The 27,065-nt window shown below is 41.8% G+C and overlaps 1 protein-coding gene across 3 annotated transcripts in view; it reads right to left on the reverse strand.

The window, feature by feature from the left end:
* The window catches only part of NCAN (neurocan), a 289,797-nt gene that overhangs the window by 87,969 nt on the left and 174,763 nt on the right, over positions 1-27,065 (reverse strand). For 2 of the 3 annotated variants that reach the window (XM_040320673.1, XM_040320665.1), the window contains one exon: positions 18,242-19,357. The exons of the other annotated variant lie outside the window; for it this stretch is intronic. In XM_040320673.1, the coding sequence (XP_040176607.1) occupies positions 18,242-19,357 (1,116 nt within the window). The remainder of the gene's footprint in view (positions 1-18,241; positions 19,358-27,065) is intronic. 3 annotated transcript variants of the gene reach the window in all.

The following is a 27,065-nucleotide window of genomic DNA, read 5'->3' on the forward strand; positions in this document are numbered from 1 at the left end:
GCGTTTTGATTTGCGAGCAACTTTTTTTTTTAAATTCTGACTCGGTTTGCGAGTGTTGACTCGCAAGACGAGCAGAATTCAAGCTAAACAGGCCTGCAGTACCTCATTTGGCCTGAGGTACGGGGGCGCAAAAGCCTAGCAGATCTGAAAATAGGCTTGCAGTACCTCATTTGGCCTGAGGTACGGGGGCGTAGGAGCCGAGAAAAGCCAAACATTGGCCTGCAGTACCTAATTTGGCCTGAGGTACGGGGGCGCAGGAAACAAGCCGAAGTGTCCTCTGGCATTTTCGGACATTTTTGGCACTCTCTGACGCCCCCCACCTCTGGCCGCATTCGGTATTGCATCCCATTGAAGTCAATACAGAACAAATTATTTTCTTTTCCATTGACTTCAATGGGAAAACTCGCTTTGATATGCGAGTACTTTGCATTACGAGCATACTCCTGGAACGGACTATGCTTGCAATCCGAGGTTCAACTGTACACTAGAAAAAAGGGGAGGGAATTGCTTTAACGAGAACAAAAGGGGGGGCTTGGCGTTTGGGGGCATTCCCCTATGGATTTCATGGCAACAAAGGCCCACTTTAGGTAGTAGTGGTTGGATGATAGTATGAGATCCATGGGGCCCAGATTTTGCAGGATTTGGAGTGTTTGTGAGAGTGCTGGTCAATCATAGAAACATAGAAAAGTCCAGCAAGTTGTGTATTTTTAGGTGATCAATGATCCTCCTGATTCAGGAGTGATTCCATTAACTTGTCTACAACTGATGATAAAGTCGCTGCAGCACAATGTATATTAAGAACAAACAGCAAGCTGGCCAGGCTTACAAAGATGGTGGCCGCTTCGAATTCCATGAGCAGTGGCATGACGTCAGCACGTAGGCCCCTTCCAATGCGTTACGCAGGTCCTCAGAGGCTGTTTGTTTGTTCTTACTATACATCGTGCTTACTAATCATCTATTGGGGAACCTACATGTGGTGGACACTTTTTTACTTCCGAATTTCTGTTATTATTGGGACTTTATTTTTAATATCTGCAGTTTTATTATCACCTATATGTATTTGATTCAAGTGCTGCACTTCTATTGATTGTATAGGTTTATACAACCTGTAAAGTGTCATTAAACCCAGACTGAAAAACTCATTACATGCTATATAACAGAGTGTTCATACTCACAAAGCCACTAAAGCATTGGTTTTGTGTATAGGGAAATACACCTGGTTGATTCTGCCTTCAGCTGTTCCTCCCATCTTCTCTGTGTCCCCACCAGAGGTTGAGAGTGTATAGACCAGCTGGTGTCCTCTATGGTGTATGCTCAATTTCAGTTCCCTTCTAAGATCTTAATTTTCTCCTTTTTCTTGTCTGTGCAGCCCACAGAACCTAGAGTCACATATGTTGGCATATACACAGGGGTAAATGACACTCTCCTCCCTCCCTTCTCCTATATGACCTCCTATTGGCAAACACTGTGTGGGTAGGATATAGTATGCTGATTAATTACATTCACTAAGAAACTCAATAAAGCTTAGCTTAATTAGAAGTCAGCATTAAATATATCACATATATTTGCTAATACCTATAAAGTAAAAGTCACAGTCAGGCCTCGTACACACCGTCGAACATGTCCGATGAAAACGGTCCGCGGACCGTTTTCATCAGACATGTCTGCTCGGAGATTTCGGTCTGATGGCTGTACACACCATCAAACCGAAATCCCCGCGGACAGACAGCGCGGTGACGTGGCGGTGACGTTGACGCCTCCACGTCACCAAACCAGGAAGTAAAATACTTCCACGCATGCGTCGAATCCATTCGACGCATGCGGGAGATATCTGTCCGCTGGTTAGGTGTACTAACCAGTGGACATGTCGGATGGGCGGGTTTCCAGCCGACAAGTTTTAAAGCATGCTTTAAAACTTGTCTGCTAGAAAAACCTGTCTGCTAGGCTGTACACACGGTCGGATCAGTCCGCTGAAACTGGTCCGCGGACCAGTTTCAGCAGACATGTTCGATCATGTGTACAGGGCCTTAGAGTCACAGATGCAGATGCCACATGAACAAAATGAAAGCTAGTGTCAATAATTTTTGACTTCTGCCATCACCATATTAATGCACAAAAATACACATTTGATGTTCAGTAAAGGTTTATAGGGAGCTGTAATCAGTTCTAATCTAATTGTAATTGCTGTTCTGAAACGTTTTTTTTTTTTAATGTCATGCGACTGGCACAGCACCAACCAGGGCTGGCCATACACAGACTCGCACTGTAGAGGGCATACATCAGCAGAGTAATAGAAGCTCCTCCCAGGGATCTTTCTCTGCAAATGCCGAAGAACAGTGAAAGATCATGTGACCACACAACAGCGCTGCAGGAATAAGGTACTTAGAGGATTTAAAAAAATAATAATAATACAGTGGCATGATATATATGATTTATGTGAATGAATTATGGCAATTAACACTTCTTTGTTTAGTATCACTTTAAGTTCTCAAAAAGGGATAGTTGTCTTTTCCAAACACTTGCAGTGGTCTGTTTTGCTGCAGTAAAAATAAAAGAAATCAAACGGAATTTAGTTCTAGAATAATCATTTGGTTTCCTACCTAATAAAGCCTCTAATGGGTGCTTCTGGAGGGGTCTATCCAAGACAGTTGATCATACAGGCGATTCAATTTTGTACCCAACCACCAAGAAAAACTTTAGGGAGATATCCAACCAGAAGTGAAAAAAGGGTTAAAGGAAGGTGAGGGGATAAAGGTTTGCCAATCTAGATGGCGGGGGGCCAAAGGATATTTTGCATGAAGAGGGGACAGTAGCATAGGCTTTTAAGCTGATCCAAAGAGGGACATTAACATGAATGTGAAGAAGAGTGAGTTGTGATATTTGAGCGGCTTAGAAAAAAATGGATATACAGTATGTGGGACTTCCAAATCTCATTGTAGCTTAGGTTAAAATAAGCTATTTTTTGTGGCCGGTGGTCTAGTATAACTCTATATAAAGGCAATGATAATGGTTTGAAAAGTAAGCAAAACATGTAGAGATCTGTAGTCTGAAAGATTACAGTAACTTAGAGAAAAAGAGTAATCTTGATCGCTGCGATTCATCCAAGCCAAAAGAAAGGATGATGTTGCCATTCCGTCAATAAATCTTTCAGGGTTCTTAAAAGAGCTGGGTTATTTGGCTAAATAAATACCAAAGTAAAGGAGCTTATTTGGGGTAAAGTCAAAATTATCTTTAATATTTGGCACATGACTGAAGGAAGATTATTGTTCAAGACGTTCAATTTTTGTCTGTTAACATGCCCAATAAGATGCTGGAAAAAGAAAGTCCACAGAAGGGAAAATAGATTGGGAAGGCATAAAATAGGTTTTGTGCATCATCGGCGAACATGCATAATTTATCCCCTGATTTCAAGGCCTACAATTAGGGGATTGGTGAAGGAGATGATCCAAGGGTTCAAACAATGTAACAAAGAGTAGGGGAGGTAAGGGAAAACTTGTCTAGTCCCGAATTGGAAATGGAAAGTATTATACCTGAAGCCAGAGTATTTAAAAAAAGGCCTGTAGGACTTAAAAAAAGTACTTAGATACAAGTAAGAAAATTATTTCCAAACACCCTATTGTAAATGACAAATAAGAAGGCCAGTATGGTGGCCTGAGTTTATGGGAGGAGCCCGGAGGGTATTTAAGCAGCCCACTCACACATGCTCTTTGTCGGTTCAGTGTGCAGTACTACACGTCACTGGGCCGACTCTTTCCAGCTCACCTCATGTCCGTGAGTCTGCGCATTCAATCGCATTCGACACCCTCCCGCCCTTCCCTTTTTCAGGGCACTTCTCAGCATATCCTTCTTCAATTAACTACCCATTACTTACCTTTGGTATGCCCCCTTTTCTTGGCATACTGACCAGACCACCAAGGCACACTTCAGGTCTATTTATGTTGTAAGTCTTGTCGCGTGTTTATGTGATCCACATCTCTCTCGGTCAGAGGGTAACGACCATAAATAAAAGATAATCCCATGAAAGGCTATCAAAAGTATTTTTTTAAAACCACGGACAGAAATAGAGAGGGGATTTTTTGGGATTTGACTAGCTCTATGAGATGAAGATGGTGACAGATGGCCAGGTATAAAAACTACTTGATCCTGAGACTAGCTACATTAGAGATTAAGCTAGTGGCTAAATTTTTAGCTAGCAACTTGATATGGGTATTAAGGAAGGAAATATGTCTGAAATTAGACTACTTAAGTATTTTGTGTCGATGGTTTGGGGCATACTAATAGCTGCTTTATGGGATTCAGGGGAAAGTGTTCTGTACCAAGAAGACTATTAAAAGGTGAGACCAAGTTAATTACACATTTTTTATAATAAATGGTGGTAAAACTCTCCGAATCAGTGTGCTTGCTAGTTTTAAGAGCTTTACACAGTTTGAACGTCTAAAAGAGATATTTCCTTTTCTAGCAGAGAATGGAAATCAGGTGAAAGCGGAGGAAGAGCAACATTAGAAAAAATAGAATCTACCAATGATTCATTAAAAGTTGTGGAGATGAATAAAGACAGGTGAGTTTGGAAAATCTGGATACTTTTAAGGCATCTACTAGCTGGCCAGTTATAGAGTTAAAGTGACTGTAAAGTCTTGTTTTTTTTTCAACTAAAATAACAAACATGTTCTACTTACCTGCTTTGTGCAGTGGTTTTGCACAGAGCAGCCCAGATCCTTATCTGCTCTGGTCCCTAGCTGGAGCTCCTGCCTCCCTCCTATAGAGTGCCCCACAGCAAGCAGCTTGCTATGGGGAAATCAGAGCTGAGTTGCTGCTCTGTGTATCTATTCAGATACAAAGCTGCAGTTCGGCCTTGCCCCCTCTCTCTCCTAAATTGGCTAACTGAGTTTGTCTGACAGCAGCGGGAGTCACGGTGTCTCAGCCAATCAGGAGAGAGAGTCCTGGATGGGTGAAGCACTCATGGACATTGCTTGATAGAGAGGGGGCTTAGGTAAGTATTAGGGGGGATGAGGGGGGCTGCTACACACAGAACGCTTTTTATCTTAATGCATAGAATGCATTGGGATAAAATACCTTCTGCCTTTACAACCACTTTAGCTCAGTGTGGTATCTGTTATATGTGTAATTATTTACTTATATTCATTCATACTTTACATTTTAATTATATAATTTATTTTGTATTATAGATTTTTATTCATTACACTACTATGATTTATATAGTTTTCTTAAAGCGGAGGTCCCGCGAAAAAATAAATATTAAAAGCCAGCAGCTACAAATACTGCAGCTGCTGACTTTTAATAAATGGACACTTACCTGTCCAGGGTGCTCGCGATGTAGGCAGCAGAAGACGAGCAATCGTTCATCTCTCGGCTGCCCCCGCCGCCATCCTCGGCATGCACAAGTAGCGCGGCCGCGTTCCCAGTGGTCCCCCCCGTCTCCTGGGACCAGTGTGTTTCCCAGAAGGCAGCGGGGGGGGGGGGGCGGGGGCGGTAAGTGGATTATACAGGTATCTGCACCTCCCTGAAAGGTGCCAAATGTGACATTGGAGGGGGGAGGGTTTCGAAAAGCAGAAGTTCAATTTTTGGGTGGAACTCTGCTTTAACAATGTTAATATTAATACTGTATTATTATGAGCACAATTATTATCAATTTATTATCAATCAATTTTTTTTCTATAAAAAACATGAATGCAATCTATACACCAGGGGGAGAAACTTTGGGGCAATCTAGGATGGAAAAGGACCTTGAGGTCCTAGTAGATGATAGGCTCAGCAATGGCATGCAATGCCAAGCTGCTGCTAACAAAGCAAACAGAATGTTGGCATGCATTAAAAAAGGGATTAACTATAGGGATAAAGCGATAATTCTCCCATTCTACAAGATTCTGGTCCGGCCTCATCTGGAGTATGTCGTCCACTTCTGGCCACCAGTCCTCAGGAAGGATGTACTGGAAATGGAGTACAAAGAAGGGCAACAAAGCTAATAAAGGGTCTGGAGGACATTAGTTATGAAGAAAGGTTGCGAGCACTGAACTTATTCTCTCTGGTGAAGAAATGCTTGAGAAGGGATATGATTTTAATTTACAAATACCATACTGATGACCCCACAATAGGGATAAAAAAAATTGGACGAAAAGAGGTTTAACCTTAAACTACGTAGAGGGTTCTTAACTGTAAGAGCGGTAAGGATGTGGAATTCCCTTCCACAAGCGGTGGTTTCAGCGGGGGGGCATCGATAGTTTAAAAAAACTATTAGATAAGCACCTGAACGACTGCCACATACAGGGATATACAAAGTAATACTGACATATAATTACACACATAGGTTGGACTTGATGGACTTGTGTCTTTTTTCAACCTCACCTACTATGTATATTTTTATCGTGCCCTTACAGATATATTATTCTTCTTTTAAGTTATATTTCAGCCCTGATTCGGGGGCGAAGAACGCCCCAAACGCACTGGCCCTGTATTTGTCTTTGGAATAAACTTGTATCAATTCTAAACTCGCTCCAAATCAATAAAAACCCAAGGTGATTGTGGAAGTCCTTCAGTGTGTAGAAGCGCCTAACTTATTATTCCGATTTTCTGTAATTACACCACTACTTTTCCATTATAAAAAATCTGAGGGTTCAAATGCCACGAATCTACTTTTAAAAAAAAAAATTGGTCAGTGTCTGAAACCATCCCTGCTTGGATACACCTACTCACTTCTAAATGGTTAATATGCCTGCAAGGAACCAAGTAATAATGTGTAGGAACATGTTATCTGGGAGCAGGTGCAAATCGAATTCTATCATCATTTTCCATTTTACACAAGCCCTCACTGGGTCTTCACAAAATGCCAGCTAATAGACCTATTAGCTAATAGATATATATATATATTTATACAGAGAGAGGGAGAGAGGGGGATACACAATACAAATAAATAAATAATACATGGCAAAGCGCTAAAGACCTGCATTGTAGTAGCAGCCTGCAATAGAAACCTTGGACTGAGCCTTCAGATAGGGGATAAGTCACTAGCTTAAGCTATGCATTTTACAGTGATGCTTGCTGTACTCCGTAAACATGAAGAGGCAAAGGTCAATGTAATGATCATCTAAAAAGTAATGATGTTCCATTCATTGTCTGCTTACGAAATAGGGCTTGCCTTTGAGGCAATTCAGCCTTCAGCCTCCCCTAATGCCATGGATATAGTTCTGAAATCTGACTGTTGCTGTAACACAATTGAAGTAATATGCAAAAAGGGGCACATTTGTTAGCTCCATTAATTGGCAGTCGGCAAGCATTAGTGACTTCAATTAATATTTTACTGAAAGGAGTATTACTAGCCACTGAGCACCTTCTAAAAGCAACCCTGTTCCACCACAGCCCCACTGGCTGCAAGTGCATGTGCTCTTACCTCCGATATAATAGATCTTATTGCTATAGGGCTGCTATAACTAAAATCTCATATATCTGTCCCTCTAGACCTGATTGATGAAGGTTAAGGCCAGACTTACACATATAGTATAGCCATAAAAATGGGAACAAGTCCATCTTCCTGACACTAATTTCAAGCTTGAATGCTTCTGTCCCCTGTTTCGATATAAACCCCCATCCCCCCCGTCTTTTACTGATGAATGGTCCTCATTTAATCAATGACCACTCCACAATAACAAAGAGATTAGGTGGACGTGTTTATTAAAGAACCTGTCAACATTTCTGCCCAAAGCGAGATGTTCTTCTGGGACAATTAATCCTGGCTTTTACACAGAAACATAGATTGACAGTGTGTAAAAGCAGTTGGCCATTAAATAGCCTCTTACTATATCTAATTGCTATTGTGTAATACATAATGCACAGTATGTGTACTTTATCTAAACATATTCAGTTAGCCAGTGATAATGTACAAAATGTAGTAACCAATAGCAACCAATGAGCAATTGCCTTCTGACCACAATCTAATGGGTTGCTATAGGGTAATGCATTTTATACAGCTTTATTGTTCTTTGTGTTATTTTACCGAAAAAGGCACAATGAAGTACAATGCATTAGATACAAAATATGGTATGATAGTTCCATGCTCCTGTACATACATTTTTTAACAATCTAAATTAGTATACTATCTTATAATTTTTGAATGATTATGCTCAGTAACAATTGTGGGGGGGAAAAAAAACAAGATAGCAGACGGCCCTAGTTTGCAAACTGCTATTTTAAGTTTTTGCCTTTCTATGTTGTAGATAGATATACCAGAAGCAGATACCACAGTTCTTCAACATAGAGTATATAGTTTCTTGGCACCCACCCCTGACAAAATTCTTAGACTAATGCATGAAATAATTTTTTTCTTTGCATAATTAACTTACATTTTTTATGCAAATTGTTTTACACCAATCATGTGCAAATTTTTTCAAATGCAAATTTAGTTTTATATTCATTACATTTTTCAGTTAGACTGGGAGAGCCAATGGTCAAGAAGGATCTGGGTGTTGTGGTAGCTCATGATACTAAATAGAGAAGTGTTATTAGCCATAATAAATTATATATATATATATATATATATATATATATATATATATATATATATATATATATATATATATATATATAATACCACTGTATTTTTTTTCCTGCAGCACTATTGTGTGGTCGTATGATTTTTCCCTGTTCTCTGGCATCTTACATAGTTACATAGTTAAAGTTAGCCTGGTTGAAAAAAGTCCTATGAAAGGAAACAATTATTATACAATCCTATATACAAAATTCTATACCCACAGTTTACCCAGAGGAAGGAAAAACCCCCAGCAAAGCATGATCCAATTTGCTCCAGCAGGGGAAAAAATATCATCCTAATCCCTCAAGAGGCAATCAGGACCAACTTTACTTATACATTTTAGTATCCAGTTATATTATGTACATTTAGGAAAGAATCTAGGCTTTTTTTTAAAGCAATCTACTGAGCTGGACAGAACCAGCTCCTGAGGGATTCCTCATTTTCCCAGCTCTTACTGTGAATAAACCTTTCTGCCTTTGGAGATTAATAGCTGGATTCAGGTAGGCGGGCGCATCTTTGAGGCGGCGTAGCGTATCATATGTACGCTACGCCGCCGTAAGTCAGAGAGGCAAGTGCTGTATTCACAAAGCACTTGCCTCCTAATTTACGGCGGCGTAGCATAAATGGGGCCGGCGTAAGCGCGCCTAATTCAAATGAGGATGAGAGGCGTGTTTTATGTAAATGATTGGTGACCCGGCGTGATTGACATTTTTTACGAACGGCGCATGCGCCGTCCGTGTGCATATCCCAGTGTGCATTGCTCCAAAGTACGCCGCAAGGACGTATTGGTTTCGACGTGAACGTAAATTACGTCCAGCCCCATTCACGGACGACTTACGCAAACGACGTAAACATTTTAAATTTTGACGCGGGAACGACGGCCATACTTAACATTGACTAGGCCAGCTATTTGTTCGACTAACTTTACGCCGGAAAAAGCCGTACGTAAACGACGTAAAAAAAAGTGCCACCTAGCCGCCAGCCTAAATATTGCACCCTATGATACGACGGCGTAGGAGACTTACGCCGCTCGTATCTTAGCCTAATTTAAGCGTATCTGGTTTCCAGAATACGCTTAAAATTTAGGACGGCATAGATTCAGAGTTACGTCGGCGTATCTACTGATACGGCGGTGTAAAGCTATCTGAATCCAGCTAATAATCTTTTTTCCTCCAGACATAAAGAGTGCCTCCTTGTCCTCTGTAATGACCTTAAAAGTGAATAACTCAACATCAAGTTCACTATATGGACCCCTTATGTATTTGTACATGTTGGTCATCTCCCCCCTTAAATCCCTCTTCTCAAAAGAGAATACATTCAGTTCCTCTAATCTTTCCTCATAGCTGAGCTCCTCCATGCCTCTTATCAATTTGGTTGCCCTTCTCTGCACTTTCTCTAGTTCCCTGATATCCTTTTTGAGAACTGGTGCCCAAAACTGAACTGCATATTCCTGATGAGGTCTTACTAATGATTTGTACAGGGGCACAATTATATATCTCTCTCTGGAGTCCATACCTCGCTTAATACAAGAAATATTTTTCCTCACTTCAGAAACTGCAGCTTGGCATTGCATGCTATTAATAAGCTTATGATCTACCAGAACACCAAGATCCTTCTCCACCATTGATTCCCCCCAGTTGTAACCCCCCTAGTATGTGTAATGTATGCATATTCTTATCCCCCAAGTGCATAACTTTACATATCTCAACATTAAACCTAATTTGCCAGGTAGTTGCCCAATTAAACAGTGCATTGAGGTTGGCTTGTAAGTTAGAGACATCCTGCATAGCTTGGTGTCATCTGCAAAGACTGAAATTATACTTTTAATCCCAGACCCTATATAATTTATAAAGATAACAGTAAGGGTCCTCACACTGAACTGTGGGGTACACCACTAATAACCTTAGACCATTCAGAGTATGAATTATTAACCATTACTCTCTGAATTCGGTCTTTTAGCCAGTTTTCTATTCCTTTAAAAACTGATTTTTGTCAAACACTTATGCATAATCCAAGTATACCACTCTGGTATATAGCATGTGATGAGAGTTCTTCGTGGTCTGGGTTTAATGACTCTTTAATATTAACCACTTGCCAACAGCGCTATAGCCAAATGACAGCAACAGCACAGCCCGCTAGTTCTGGGAACACCGTCATATGACTGCGTCCCGTTACGGCGCCCGCCTGCTAGCAGCAGCGCGCTCTGTGATCGCAGTGTCTGGAGGATACTGCTGATCACAGATTGAGGTAAAGAGCCAATCAGTGGCTCTTTACCTCAATCAGCGGCTCTTTACCATTTGATCAGCAGTGTCCAATCACAACTGATCACAGATGTCAACAGAAGCCAGTTATCAGCACTTCTTTTCCTCATAGTTAAAGCATGAGGATGAGAGAAGAGAGCCGAAAACCAGCTTCTCTAAAAGGGACATCCACACTGATGATCAGGGCACTGATCATCAGTGTCCTGATCATCAGTGCAGTCCCATCAGTGCCCAGCAGTGCTGACAATCTGTGTCCACAAGTGCTGACAATCAGTGCACACCAGTGCTCCTAATCAGTGCCCACCAGTGCTGACAATCAGTGCCCATTAGTGCTGACAATCAGTGCCCATCAGTGCCTCCTTATCAGTGTCACCTATCAGTGCTGCCTACCAGTGCCCATCAGAGCTGCCTACCAGTGCCCATCAGTGCCGCCTATCAGTGCCACCTATCAGTGCCCATCAGTTGCAGTTTATAAAGTAAGCAAATGCTTTTTTGTATTTTGCTCCTGTATAAAGAATTTGTAAGATCCTATCTGTAATATACAGTTCAGTTTTGGGCACCAGTTCACAAAAAAAGAAAATTGGGGAACTGGAGAAAGCACAGAGAAGGTTAACCGAACGCATATAGAGTGTCAGAGAGGTCGTCCTGCTGGTCACCATGCTGGTCACCAATCTGTCTATTTAAACTATCAGATTGCCTGGGCTCGGTGCTGTCTGATCTGCAGCTACCTGTGACCTTTTGCTTCTGTTTCCTGTCTGAACGCCTGTCTCCTGATTACCCGGCCTGTCTATTAGATTATCCCTGCCTTCCGCCTGCACCTGACCTTGGCTTGCCTTGACCTTGAACCTGCCTGCTTCTCTGTACTTCGCTGCCCGCTTGTTGCCAACCCTGCCTGTGACCCGACCACCTGCTCTGATTCTGCCCAGCATCACCTGCCTGTGTTCCTGTATCCTGTTACCTGTCCAGTCGGACATCCTCTTCTCTGCACCTGGATGCAGAGCCTCATCATCTGCAACTTCCCACCAGGCTCTCATACCACTCCGCACTCCCATGCCTCCTGTCCATACTACCTCCCTCTGCTCAATCAGGTTTGCCAGTCTGGTACGTACATGTCTGACATAGAGGCATAGAGGAACTCAACTATGCACAGGTTGTGCATGGGCACACCCTAATCACTGTGTGTACATTATCACAATTACTGTGTGCAGACAGGGAGATGGGAAAAATCTCCCTCTCTTGTTTTCTCTGCCATTAGAGAAGGCTTACACACTTCTTTGAACAAAAGGAACGTAAAAGGAGGAGAGAGAAGCGTCAAGCCAATCCTTTAAACAGCTTAGGAATTTATTCAGTATATAAGTATAAAACAACATCAAAAACGTGCGTGAAAATTGTACTTGCAGAGTGCTAGAGCGGGTGGGAGCTTCCACGTGCAGTGTCACAAGAGCACAGGAGGAGCTCCGGAAAGTATCTTTTGAGGGATCCACGAGCACCGTGTGTTAGCCACAACTGGAGCCTCGGTAAGCCTCATGAAGATGTCGGCTGTGTGTCTCTGGGTGGGAGTGGTCCAGGCCTGTCAAACTGGGGAGCCGCCCCCACACACTGTCTGGCCAATCAGAACGCCTTCTTCATCAGCTTGTGGATCCCTCAATAGAGACTTTCCGGCAGTCCTCCTGTGCTCCTGTGACACTGCACGTGGAAGCTCCCACCCGCTCTAGCACTCTGCAAGTGCGCCAACATTTTTCACGTAAGTTTTTTATGTTGTTTTATACTTATATACTGAATAAATTCCTAAGCTGTGTAAAGGATTGGCTTGGCACTTCTCTCTACTCCTTTTGCTTTCCTTTTGTTCACAGTGATCGGGTTCCCCAGCCCACGCCTGAAGCAGCCTTGCTCCCTTTACAGCCTCCACTTAGAGACTTTTTTAGAGACAAATTATTAGGGGTTCATCCCCCAGAACTTTCAATCCACTCACCATTCACATGGTTGCACCTTCATGTATCAGCATGCAGTTGCATGCCTTTTCATTTAAATTTTTAACTTTCATCTTTTTCATGAGATGGTTTACCGCTGAACATTATACCAATACACACTTCTTTCACTGTATCGGCAGGGAGCTCAATGTGTCAGGCCATATATATGTAGACACACACACAAGCATGTGTGTTAGAGCTTTGGAGTGCACACCCTAATGCTGTAGGCTGTGCACACCTATGGATATGATCACCAAGTGTTATGATGGATAGGATCACCAGGTATTAATACATTTGTGGTCCAAATAATGATCTTGGTGTAGACTAATTCACTTTAAGATCATTCCAAAGTCAAATCATTCACTTTAAGGTCACTAAAAAGGACAAGGGGGCAATCTTTATGTCTGGAGATTTAACTCCAAATATGGATAGGCTTCTTCACAGTAAGAGCTGTAAAAATTTGTAATAGACTCCCTCAGAAACTTGCTCTGGTCAACTCGTAGATTGCATATTTAAAAAAAAAGAGCTGGATGCATTCTTAAATGCACAAAATATAACTGGATATTAACATTTATAGGTTGTGTTGCCCATCGGAAGAATTTTGGACCATAGTTCTATTGCTTGAACTAGAGGGACTTTTTTTAACCCAACTATGTGACGATGTGTAGACGACTACATTGTTATCTCATACATTTTTTTTTTTGTGCACTGAGTGTTTTTAAGGCTATACATGATGATGGTAACTGCATTGGGAACAACAGTTTGCTGTTATAGTGGGAACCTGGTGTATCAGGAAATGTCTAATGAACATTAAATAAAGCCCCTCTTCTTGGTGGGTTGATGGTAATATTTACTTTTGTCCTATTATCAGCACAGTTTCTACCTCAACCATAACTACTATGCAAGAAAATGACTCCATCATAACATAAAATCTGCATCCCCTCATAAAATCATCATTATCACCTAACGGTGTTTTATTTTCCGCTAGACAAATGCTGTAATAGGAAATCACAGCTTGAGCAGAGAAAGATCAAAGATAGTGGCTCATTACAGCAAGTTTAAGTAATGGTATAATTCCCCCTCCTAACAACACATACCTGCTATTTTCTTGAAGCCTATTATATTGTAAAAGCGAAATAAACTCACTGGCACATTAAGCATTTTAAGTTAACACACTCATCAGTGCATGCAATAACATTTGGGACAGACTTAAGTAAAAATATGGCAACCACTAGATTAGCAAGCGCAGATGGCTGCTCTTGCAGGATAAAATCTCCTCCCATTACCTCAGTGAATGCAAGCAAAGAGAACCCACCAGAGGGACTTTGGCTGAAGGCAGTCGGCTGTGGGCATCGCTGGTTAAAGATAGAGCAGCAGAAAGTTCATTATTGGGAGCATGGGCTGTAATCAAGACTGTGATTTCATTGTTAAATGAAGCTTGTAACAAGGGATAAAAGCAATACATCTGCACACAGCGGGGACCTATGCAAGCCCACATCTCTTTAAACACATTGTAAGGAAAAGATAGTGTCTCCTGGAATTAACTATTTATTGAAAAAAAAAATTGTTGGTGAAGCTGATCTCCAATCCTTGCTAAAGATAACTCCTTTCAAAATATTTAAACCATATGACCTGCCTAAACAATTTATTATATTTATTGTATATCGCAAAGATCTAAGGGGCTCTCAAACAGAGACATCCAAATACCTTGGGGTTATAGGAACCACATTATGGGTGAATGGAACTGGATTTATAAATAATTAATAAGAAACATGATTCTATTCACAACTGAACATGAAATCAAAGTTGAAAAATCGACTTGATGTGTCAGATGACATGCAAGTAACATTGCTAGTAACTGGACCCCAGTTGTATGTTTTGATTGCACAAAAACAACAGAAAACATCTCACCAGTTGTAACTTGAGTATCTGTGATTTTTCGATTATATAGCAAATATGATCAAAATCTTATGATTGTCTTTTAATACCTCCGTTCTTATATATACGATACGTACATATATAAAGTATAACCAAGCTTTTGACATCTCTTGAATGCATACTGGTCCCTAAAGGGCCTGGTGATGATCATGATGATTTTGCCTGTCCAGTGAAGGAGGTATGTGGAGATATTGGGAAATCAAATTTGAGGTTTTTAATCATAAAAATGTTGGCTCCCCTTATCTAGAATAATGGAACAAAGCAGCCGGAATAAACAACCATCATGCACTTGGATTCTCACGTCATTAGTTATGTGACCCCTACCAACTAGTCAAATTGTGTAGTTATGCTAGAGAACAACCTAGTGCAGTATCTTAACGTATTTGTTGGCATATAAGGCGACTGGGCGTATAAGACGACCCCCTAATTTTTCAGCAAAACAAATTTCATCAAAAAACCTTGCTGTCCTCATTGCATACCTCACTGTGCTCATTGCATACCTCACTGTGCCCATTGCATACCTCACTGTGCCCATTTCATACCTCACTGTGCGCACTGCATACCTCACTGTGCCCATTGCCTACCTCACTGTGACTTATCCTTGTATGCAGAGTCAGACTTCGGGCGTCCATTGTTCAAAAGCCACGCAGCCTCCTAGTCCTGTTCCGTGATAGGCGGAACACTCAGTTTCCCAATAGAGCCTGTGTTCGGTGTTCCGCCGAATCATGGAGGTCCTCTCATCCGAGGCCGAGGATGAAAGGACCTCCGTGATAGGCGGAACACTGAACACAGGCTCTGCTGGGAAACTGAGTGTTCTGCCTATCACAGAACAGGGCGAGGGGTAGACGTGGCTTTTGAACAATGGACTTCCGCAATCTGACGGACTCTGCATTACAGATACTGGCGTATAAGATGACCCCCGACTTTTGGGGGATATTTTTAAGTACAAAAGGTCATCTTATACTCCAGAAAATACGGTACATTGATTATGCAGTGCCCTCCCCAACCAGGACCAATGATATAAATTAAACCATATCTATGTACTTGTGATCATTAGGAATACCTTTTTTACTATACAGAACTAAAGGAAGAATAAATACTTTTGAAGAAACAAATCGTAAGATATACATGGAGGCTGTCATTCCTGAGCTCTCCTTTTGAAAGTCATAAGTGCACAACTGTCATGCTGAACCTTTTGCTTTAAAACTTTCAGTAGATAAGAGCAAGTATGTAGATACAAACTTCTGATATTCCTGATCTGCATACTTATTCCAGGTGAGTGATTAAGAAAGAAATAAAGCTATTAGATCATTGTAACAGCTAGGCAACTAGCAATTTCAAAAGATGTTCTGCTATGGTATATCCCATTTTGCGTTTAATACAGGTTTACTTTAAAGAGGTATTAAACCCAAAAACAAAAGTGTAATATCTTGCAGTCTACCAGTACTTAAATGCGGTGGATGCATTTATTTTCTATTTCTTGTCTTAGGGTGTCTCCACTAGGGGAGAACCTCTGGGGGAATCTAGGATGGTAAATGGCATGGGATGTCAAGCTGCTGCAGAAATTACAGTTTAACATGGGAGTCTATGGAAGGTGTGCCCGACTTTGAAAAATCAGTGCTCCCCGGTTGTAGGTCCCCCGAACAACAAACTTTTGCACACTGGTAGAGGAAGTGGGGCTATGTGTGTGTCAAGTTTGGGGTCCAGGGGACCTACAGCCGGCCGGTACCGGGTCCCCAAATTCCAGGGGATCAAGCGCAAAAAGGTGACTCAAGTATAAGCCGAGGGGGGCATTTTCAGCACCAAAAAATGTATTTTTTCAACCTCACCAACTTATAACTATGTAACTAGATAAGGAGCACAGAGACACCTTTGCACAGCAGCATCGTCATTGTGATGAGGGGTAGTGTTAGACGTCCTACCATATTTAGGTTGACTAAAAAAATTAAAGCTAAACTTCAGCTAATAATTTTTAAACAGTTACAGTAACAGGTTTTTTCTTTTGGGATAACGGTTTTGCTGACCTTTAAGCACAGGTGTCTGTTTTTTTCCCCGCACAATAAAAAATTTATATTTGAAATTATTTTTAACTGGCATAGGAAGATGACAAGGTGAGGTGAGGAAGGGACATCAAAACTGTAAAAGAGGGAAGGGGGGGGGGGGGAGTAAGAAGGTATAGCATGGTGGATGAGACCAATACATAAATAAAGGATACTAAACTATAGAAGTACAAGAATGAAAAAAGGAAAGACGCAAGTTGAAGTAAAATAGGACCAATAAGTAATGAGTCCTGGATTGGGTAAGGTGTAAAAGAATATTTGGATATGTAACTCTCTCTCTCTCCCTCCCACTTTGTGTCATATCTGTCTGTAAAAGTGTGAGATGTATGATATTTTTGTATTGCAAATTTTAAAAGCAACTGGTTTGTCCCAACCCTCTAACTGCTACTTTTTCTGGGCTGCTTGGTCTGTTAAAGGAAGTAAAAAAATAACAGACTTATTGTCCAGGTCAACAGGTGAAACTAAACTAGTTTAGTTTGGGTTTAATACTTCATTGGACAGTGTAATAAAATTAAGCAGTGCGATAATCCCTTGGGCCCCTTTCACACTGGAGTGGGAGGTGCGGTGGCGGTATATTGCTGCTATTTTTAGTGGCGCTATACCGTCAGAATTGCGGCAGTATTCCGCCGCTAGCGGTGCGGTTTTACCCCCCCCTAGCGGCCGAAAAGGGGTTAATACCACCCGCAATGCGCATTGCCGGCGGTATAGCCGTGGTTTCCCATTGCTTTCAATAGGAAGGAGCGGTGGAGAAGCAGTAAACACACCGCTCCTCTCACCGCTCCTCTCACCGCTCCAAAGATGTGGCTGGCAGGACTTTTGGAGCGGTCCTGCTAGTGTACCGCTTCAGTGTGAAAGCCCGAGGGCTTTCACACTGGAGAGACAGCAGCCGCTGGTTTAGGGTCGGGTTGCTTGGCTATTTTTAGCGCAATAGCACCTGCAAACCGCCTCAGTGTGAAAGGGGTCTTAGAGTAGAGGGTAGTATTTTTTTAGAGGACTGTATAATAAAATTTAGTGCCGAGAGAAAATTAATTTCAGTGGAGGTTAAATATAGTGGATCAACTCTGCTAAAATTGCATTACTGTATGCTAGAGTACATAACCATGGGGTCCTTTGATGTGTTATATGTTTTTTTTTGTTTTGGGTAAAACTTTATGGAAGACAACAATTTGGCAAAAACAAATTGGCAATTATATGTTCACCCCAGTGATGTATAACATATGCATTCTAACATACGAGTGTCACTTTTTTCTGCTTTATAAACTTTTCCAACTACTACGTTTTTATTATTAATCTCTACAATCATCTCTTTTTTTTATTTTTTCTATTGATTTTCAGTGAACTAAAGAACCTAGCTATAATAATAAATATATTGAGAAAAATAATAATAAATATAATCTTTCTTCTATAAGTCTGTTTTTTACCATAATAAATTGAAAGGTTGGGTTTTTGTGTATGTGAATGCATTCTTACTTGATTGCACTTTCCCTGTTTCCTTCACTCCATTGGAACTGGATAGAGAGTCAATCTGAGGTATTTGGTCTTTGTCCCAGTCTCCTATGGTCGGCAGTTCATTGTTGCTTTGCATCTGGCCATCAGATCCATCAGGCTTCCATAAAATAATGCTTGGCAAACTTGTTTCATGTTCACTAAGTCTGTTCTGAAAATGCTGCCCACCAACTCGGTCAGATTTTTTAGCTGGGCTGTCTAAAGAACCTGGCTTGCTTTGACCACTGACTTCTTCTACTAAACTAGTTTGCTTTTTTACTGTATTAATATTTGTGCTTTTCCTTCCATTTTCCAATTCTGCTGTAGGAGTGGGAATTTCAAAGTGTTCATAAATAAATTTGGTTTCAGAAATGTGACCAGGTCCATCAGTATTAGCAGACAGAGCCTTATGTTTATTTAAAAGCCATATATACTGCAAAGAATTTTGACCATCTTCTGGAACTGAATTTATATCCCTGTCAAGTCCAAACTGTTTGGGCACTTGGCCAGGATTTGAAGGTTCTTCTGAAGAATCTGGTTCCACTTGCTCTACAATATCCCTCCAAGTTTTCTGTCTGAGTTTTGATTTTCTGGCCACCATGTTCAATGACCAGTCCTCTTCTTGTCCCTTGGAAACCTCATATTTGCTAATTTTCCTCCTGAGTGTAGCTGTAGTCGTCTTAGTATCGTGTGCTCCTATTGTATCCTGTTTCCTATCCCAAATAGAGGCATGTGTAATAGTTGGCGGCCTTGAACTGTGAAAATAATCTGATTTCAGTGGATCACTAGTCACTGTTTCTTGTTGCACTTCTTCAGTGAAAGCTGGATTAAGCAGCTTGGAAGATAACACATTGACTTCCTTTGAAATTCCCTTTAAATCTATGGATGTTACTGGATCGCTGCCTTCGATTTCATATCCATGCCTTGTAGTAGGCATTACACTGTCAGTGGCAGACAAGGCATTATTAAATTCCAATTGTGTTGCTTGTCCAGGCTCTTGACTTTGAAGCTCTGGTTTTATCAGCCTGAGGTCTTCCTGTGGCATGAACGTTGGACCTTGCTGCTCATTCCCTTGTGAGGTGGGGGCTGTTGCTTGAAGAGCTGTTGAGAGGCAACATGTCAAAAGGATAAATTAGAATCCTATCATGCTGAACGGAGAGAGAGAGAAGCCATCAAACCAAGCAAGAAGCTGCTCTTAATTCAGCAGTCAATTCATAAAGATAGAAGGATCTAGATTTATCCATGCTCTGCTTCTGTTTGGAAGTGCACCAAAGAATCTAATGGGATTAGCATGCCGACATGCCACAAAAACTTGGTTTATTATTTGACAATGCAATAAATATTTATGGAATGCCTTTCAAATCTCAATTCCTGCACAGTTATGTATGACATTTTGCAGTTACTTTGCCTGCGGTTTATAGCTGTGGCTCTGAAATGACTGGCCCCTGCAAAGACTATATCATTATATTATTATGATAAAAATCTCTGCCGGTGTCTACTCCAGACACATCCCCAGGTGGGAGCTTGTGTGAGATATATCCCCTTCCCACCCTGCCTGCATGATTTACAGTATAACACGTCTGCAGTATGCTGATTTCGCCCTTGCCTTAACTTTTCCCCATGAGAGTTTCCACTTCAGTAAAGTACTGCCTATTTTACATAATTATTTTAATTTATTAACTAAGCCTCACGGAACACAGACAAATAAATTACAATAGGTAGAAGACAGAGAAAGAGAAATTAAAGCTATAAAATTGCAGTGCCCATATACCATATGTAAAACTGCAGTTTATAGTCACTAATTTGGTCCATAAATGCTCAGTAATATGTACAGATAATAATTATTTTGCAATAGAAAGTTTCAGTATTTTTTATTTATTTATACTGAGAATTTTTCAACTATAGGCAAATGCTCACTTTACTATTAACTATCAGCTTTATTCATTAAAAGAGTGCAAGAATGGCGGTGATGTACAATCTGCAGCAACATCTAGAAACTAAAATCACTCATTCATCATTGTACAGCATTGCTGAAAGGATGCACACTTTCCACTAGTTTAAAACGGAGCATATTTAAAGTTTGCGTCCAGCCTAAACTTTTTCAGTTTTTAGTTTTCAACTGGGATTTATTAAAACAGGAAGTGACAAAAAGATCAGTTTATTTTCTCTGAGAGGCCTGGAGCCGAGTGACGGAAAGATGGCCCCCACTTGGCTGCATAACATTGGATGACAGAAGCGATGTCAAACTTCACTTCCGCCCAACGGCCTTAAAGGGGGCAAATACTTTTTTTTTTTATTGCATTTAAGTGTAAATGTGAGATCTGAGGTCTTTTTCACCCCAGATCTCACATTAAAGAGGTCATGTCATGTTTTTCTCTATTACAAGTGATGTTTACATTCCTTGTAATAGGAATAAAAGTGATCCAATTTTTTTTTTAAAGGGACAGTGTAAAAAAAAAAAGTTAAATAAATAAGAAAAAAAATTAAAAGCGCCCTGTCCCGCCGTGCTTATGCACAGAAGCGAATGCATACATAAGTCGCCGCCCGCATATGTAAATGGTGTTCAAACCACACATGTGAGGTATCGCTGCGATCGTTAGAGCCAGAGGAACAATAATTCTTGCAAAAGACCTCCTCAACTCAAAAGTGGTAACCTGTAGACATTTTTAAACATTGCCTATGGAGATTTTTAAGGTTCAAAGTTTGTCGCAATTCCACGAGTGCGGGCAATATCATGTTAGGTATAATTTTTAAACATTGCCTATGAAGATTTTTAAGGTTTAAAGTTTGTCGCCATTCCACGAGTGTGTGCAACATCATGTTAGGTATAATTATACATTCTATGTATAAAGAATTATACATATATAATTATACATTCTATGCATAAAGGTAAAAAACTTTCAGTGTGTAGCTACCCTCTCAGCAGGGCTAGCGCAAGGCAACATGGGCACTTGCCTTACGGCGCCAGCGTCGCCAGGGGAACAGGGCGGAAAACTGCAGGGTCGATCCGACACCGGTGCGCGGGGTGCAGTTCACCCAGGCGCCACAGAGGTTGGGGCACTCAAGCGCCAGAGTGCTCATCTGTCCCCCCCTCCTCCTCCTTTCCTTGTCAGCGTCTCTCTGGACACCGCTGGTCACCGCAGCACAGCCGCAGCCGCTCTCTCCGCCAGTCACTGCAGCCCTGTTTCCTGCCCAAGCAGCCCCTCCTGTCAGAGGAGATCGAAGCGGCTGTCTCTCTTTGAGAGACCCGCTCAGTGCCTTCTTTGGAGCGGGGCGGGGCGTGCAGCAAGGCATTTGTTCTCTCTGTGTCACGATCTTCTTCTCCACCCGGGCGGCGCGGCTCCACACTGTCCTCTCCTCTCCAGCTGCCGCCCGGGTGGGGTTTGTCTGTACTAATGGAGGGCGAGGGGGGGGTCTGTACTTCTGGAGGGGATGTCTGAACTAATGAAGGGAGTCTGTACTAATGAAGGGAGGGAGAGTCTGTACTAATGGAGGGGGGGAGAGTCTGTACTAATGGAGGGGGGGGAGAGTCTGTACTGATGGAGGGGGGAAGAGTCTGTACTAATGGAGGGGGGAGTCTGTACTAATGGAGGGGGGTCTGTACTAATGGAGGTGGGGAGTCTGTATTAATGGAGGGGGGGAATCTGTACTAATGGATGGGGGGAGTCTGTACTAATGGATGGGGGGGATTCTGTACTAATGGATGGGGGGAGCCTGTACTAATGGAGGGGGGGGAGTCTGTACTAATAGATGAGGGGGGGTCTGTACTAATGGATGAGGGGGGGTCTGTACTAATGGATGGGGGGAGTCTGTACTAATGGAGGGGGGTCTGTACTAATGGATGGGGGAGTCTGTACTAATGGAGGGGGGAGTCTGTACTAATGGAGAAGGGGGAGTCTGTACTAATGGGGGGGAGTCTGTACTAATGGAGGGGGGGCAGTCTGTACTAATGGAGGGGGGGGGTCTGTACTAATGGAGGGAGGTCTGTACTAATGGAGGAGGGTGGTTTGCCCTGGGGGGGCCTGTACTAATAGAGGGGGTGTTTTTTTCCTGGGGGTCTGTACTAATGTAGGGGGTGGTTAGTCCTGGAGGGTCTGTACTAATGGAGGGGGGGTAGTTTTTCCTGAGGGGGGTCTGTACTAATGGAGGGGAGGTGGTTTGTCCAGGGGGGTCTGTACTAATGGAGGGGGGTCTGTACTGAGGGAGGGGTTTATACTTAGTGGGGAGTCTGCACTGATGGAGGGGGTCTGTATTAAGGGGCGACTATAGTTGGTGGAGGGGGGTGACATCAACCTTAGTGACGCCACTGCAGTCGATGGGTCTTCTTTCCCCCCTCCCTCTCTCTCTCCTTGCGCTGCTGTACTAGTGAGCAGCGCTTGCCAGCACAGCCGCCCACTATGTTTCTTCCCCTGCCTTCATATCACCAGGGAAGAAATAGAATAAAAAAGGAGCAGAGAAGAGGGTTGTGGGACATAAAGTCCAGAGGACTGGCAGCCCCACTGTAACACAGAAACGGCAGCCCACACAGCATGCACAGCTGAATGGGAGAGAGAGCCAGGAGCCCGGGAAAGCTTACAGGGAAGTGCACCCAGGACTCCAGAGGGAGAGGACAGTGCTGAGAAAACACCATCAAAGAGAGAACCCCGCTGCCCTGTGCCACCAGAGGGAAAGCCACACAGCTTGGTGCCATCCCTCGCGGAGAAAGGAATGGAGTCATTGCCAGAGTACAGATCTGGACTCTACCCAGCGGAGTATCCATGGGCAATTCAGAGTAAGCCAACTCCTGATCAGAAGAACCGTTGTTGCTGTATCGCTGGGTCAGGTGAGAGGGCCAATCGGCTATTATCTCCTGTAGTATGTCTGCAGTCTCTGACCATCTCCTGTGCTATCTCTGCAGTCTCTGACTGTCTCTTGTATCACTGTCTTTAGTGTGTCTGGGAGCTCTTTGTAACAGACTCTCTAACAGAAGCCCTCTCTGTGTGCATTAGAGAGACCCCCCTCCAGGTCTCATTAATGTACGCTTTTCCTGTATTTACTTTTTTGTTTAAAGATCATGGGAGGATTCCAGTGTAATGAAGACTTTTTAGGGGAGCATCTCTGTGTTTGGGTCGTTGCCATAGAAACACATGTAAAGAGGAGGGGTTTGTAAGATGACCACGCCCATGTGGGCCCCAGGTAACGAGAAAATAAAATGAAAAATGTGGGCGTGGCTTAAATTGTGTGAAATATTTGGTGTGGTTTAATAGAGTCTGAGATTACTTACATAATGCAGAATGTGGTAATGTTAAATAGGAAATGTGCAGTGAAGAGTGTAAGGCGATGGATAGTATGTGCAGGAGAGGGGTGTGGAGTGTATAGCGGTGGGTAGTATGTGCAGAAGATGATTATGGAGCAGTGGACTATGTCAGTAGGGCAGTGGATGGTGTCAATAGTTTTTTCATTTTTATGTATTTTTTTTACAATTTAATTTAATAGTTTTTTTGTAATATTTATTGGATTTGTTTTCTATATCAGTAGGGGGGCTTTTTTGACATGTCAGGCCTCGTACACACGACCGAACATGTCTACTGAAACTGGTCCAGGGTCGCGCACGTCGCCGCGTTCGCTGTCCATGGGAAATTTGGTCTGATGGTGTGTACAGCCATCAGACCAAAATCCGGCAGCGGACATGTCCGATGAAAACGGTCCGTGGACTGTTTTCATCGGACATGTCCCGTCGTGTGTACGAGGCCTAAGGGGACAGAGAAAGACAGAAACACACACAGAAAAGGAAAAAAAAGGAAAGAAAAGGAAAAGGAAGAAGCCAGTAAATGACATATTTACCAACCCCTTCTTCCACTCTACATCCCTCGTAGCTGCCAGGAGAGGAGAGGAGGGAGCCGACTGCAGGTGAACGAGAGGGGCAGAAGAGGAGAAGGACATGGGGCCAGAGAACACAGAACTGGAGGAGGAGGAGGACTCAGCAGTCGGAGGAGGAGAACAGGGGGCCGGAGAACACAGGGGCTGAAGGAGAAGGACACAGCAGACATTTGGGGGGATGATTGGTAAGGCTGAGGGACAGCTGCGAGCACTGATCTCCCTGTATGGCATTTCAGCTGACAGCCGTGGGAGGGAGTGGAGGAGAAGCGACTGTCTCAAAAGCCATGCAGGGAGATCGGTGCTGGCAACTGTGCCCCCGCCACACCGATCAACATCGCGATCAAATGAAAAATCATCAATTTGTGCAGTGTGGGTCACAGTGCCCCGCCCCCCTCTCAGGGGTCCGTGTGCAGTGAGCACCCTGCACACACGGATGATATGCCACTGGTACAGTCTCCCTTTAGATTGGAATGTGATGCACAAACTGTTGGTGTTTTATAAATCCTGTACAATAATAGTATATTCATGTCATGTGGCTAACAAAGTTCTGCAAAAGGTATACTGTACATATTGCAGAAAGCCAAAGATGAGAGGGAGTTAAACCACAAGGCAAATTTCAATCATATCCAAATATTTCTGTGATTTGTCTGAATACTTTTGCACATTTTTGATAAACTGTTGCCACTGATTATTTTGACAGATATCATATTTTTGGCTTTCCTCCCAAATCCATGCCTTTTGAAATCCAGATAGATTAGTGAATATTGAGCAATATACAAACTGAGCTTAAAGTGGATGTAAACCCAATTTCTTTTTATGTCACCATGTACAGTATAAGATTTCCTGTCATCTGTTGCCAGTCTTGCCACACAGAGTTAATCCAGCTCTGAGCAATCCTCTTTTATTGTTCAGTGAAATAAAACAGACTTACAGAGAAAAACCTTAGTCCGTTCCGCCCCCTTGCTGTGAGTGACAGGTTATTTACATATCTCATTCACTAGCCTGGAGACAGGCATTATTTTTTAATTCCCACCCCCACTCCTTTTCTGAAGTAATTTGGTTACTTTTCTGGATTTTGACTGGATTTTAGTGATCATAGCAGAATTGCTAAATACATATTGACAAGGGGAGTGTAGAGGAGGGCGGGGAGACTACTGACATCATGACTCCACCCACAGAGCTCCAGACAACAGATCCACCCACAAAATATGCAGTTTTTCAGTTCTTATAACAGACAGAGGGGAAACATTTGACAGGTAAGGATACATGCAGGAGGCATCTATATCCTTATAGATCAGCACTATGGCAGTAGTTTAGAAAGGATGAGAGTGGGTTTACATCCACTTTAAGTTATTTAAATTTTTATAACAAAATGTCATCCATTTATAAAAGTATAACCTTTCACCTGAATGTCTATATTAGAGGGGAAGGGTGGGGATGAGGGAAACCTGGAACATGCCCACCCAATCGATGTATCTCGGTACTGATAAGACATAGTAAACAATATTAGGTAAAAAAATATATTTTTATTATAATTAAAATGTTGCAGAAATTGAACAACAATGTACATCAAAGATTGGTCGGATTCTCTACTAGTTTCGCGTGAGACCCGCTTCTTCAGGAGAACCAATCTAAAGGAAAAATAATACAATAAAATAGTAAAATACATATAATGCAATTCAGCGGTAGAGTTAATAATACATAACACATAAAATAAGGTATATTATATATTTGATATATTTTTATATTTGATGTGTTATGTATTATTAACTCTACCGCTAATTTGCATTATATGTATTTTTACTATTTTATTGTATTATTTTTCCGTTAGATTGGTTCTCCTGAAGAAGCGGGTCTTCCGCGAAACTAGTAGAGAATCCGACCAATCTTTGATGTACATTGTTGTTCAATTTCTGCAACATTTTAATTATAATAAAAGTATATTTTTTTACCTAATATTGTTTACTATGTCTTATCAGTACCGAGATAGTCCATACATCAATTGTGTGGGCATGTTCCAGGTTTAGCCTCAGCAACTATTCCCTCATCCCCACCCTTCCCCTCTTTTGATTATAACTTTCTTATATGAGGCTATACTCCCATTTTGTTGAATGTCTATATTGTTTGAATAATTGACAATTTTGTTCATATTGTGATCATCAGCGAGACTGGTCTTGAGACAGCAAGTTGGACACACTACACTGTATTACCTTTATGCAAGAAAATATTTGGAAGACAACTGGCTTTAAAGACAGATATCTTAATCCCAAGTGTGAAGTCTTCCCTATGGCTGTTTGCTGTATTTTCATTAATTTACAGCTCTATTCTAGCACCCTTGCCTCAAGCCTTCCATGGAAAACAAAAGACATTCCAGAGATGCAGTTATGGCATACCTAGGATAATCCATTTTTTTTCTGCTCCATATGCTGTTATATTGTTCTATAAGGTCATAATTATTTATCTGATTAAGACTTCCATCAAATATTCATTGGAAAGGATTAGCCAGGACAAACATATCGATTTGAATTAATCAATATTTCTCAGCATTCTTTATTCATTTGTCCCTCACCATGTAACCTTCTGAAGCCCCTGTAACAGTTTCATGCTATGTGACTTTTACTGCTGGAAAATATCCAGCCCCGTAAGAATGAAGAATTGTTTGTAATAAAGTGCTTATAAAACCGGATTTCCATTACCAGTATTTATCATACCTGGGAAATCAGCTGAAATGTGCAGCCATGCACAAAATCAAGCTTACACGGCAATGCTTATCACCAAAAAAATTCCTATCATTTCTGTGCAAGCTAAAGGCATAAATGGCTGTATTTAATATATAATGCTTATTCTTAAAAGGTAGTTCTTAAAGTGGACATGAATTCAAAAAGTGAAGCTCTGCTGTGTTATAGGAAATATCTAGAAATGTACATTGTGGCTAAACAATACCCTGAAA

The sequence above is a fragment of the Rana temporaria genome, chromosome 1 (assembly GCF_905171775.1).
Source record: "Rana temporaria chromosome 1, aRanTem1.1, whole genome shotgun sequence".
NCBI classification, from domain to species: Eukaryota; Metazoa; Chordata; class Amphibia; order Anura; family Ranidae; genus Rana; species Rana temporaria.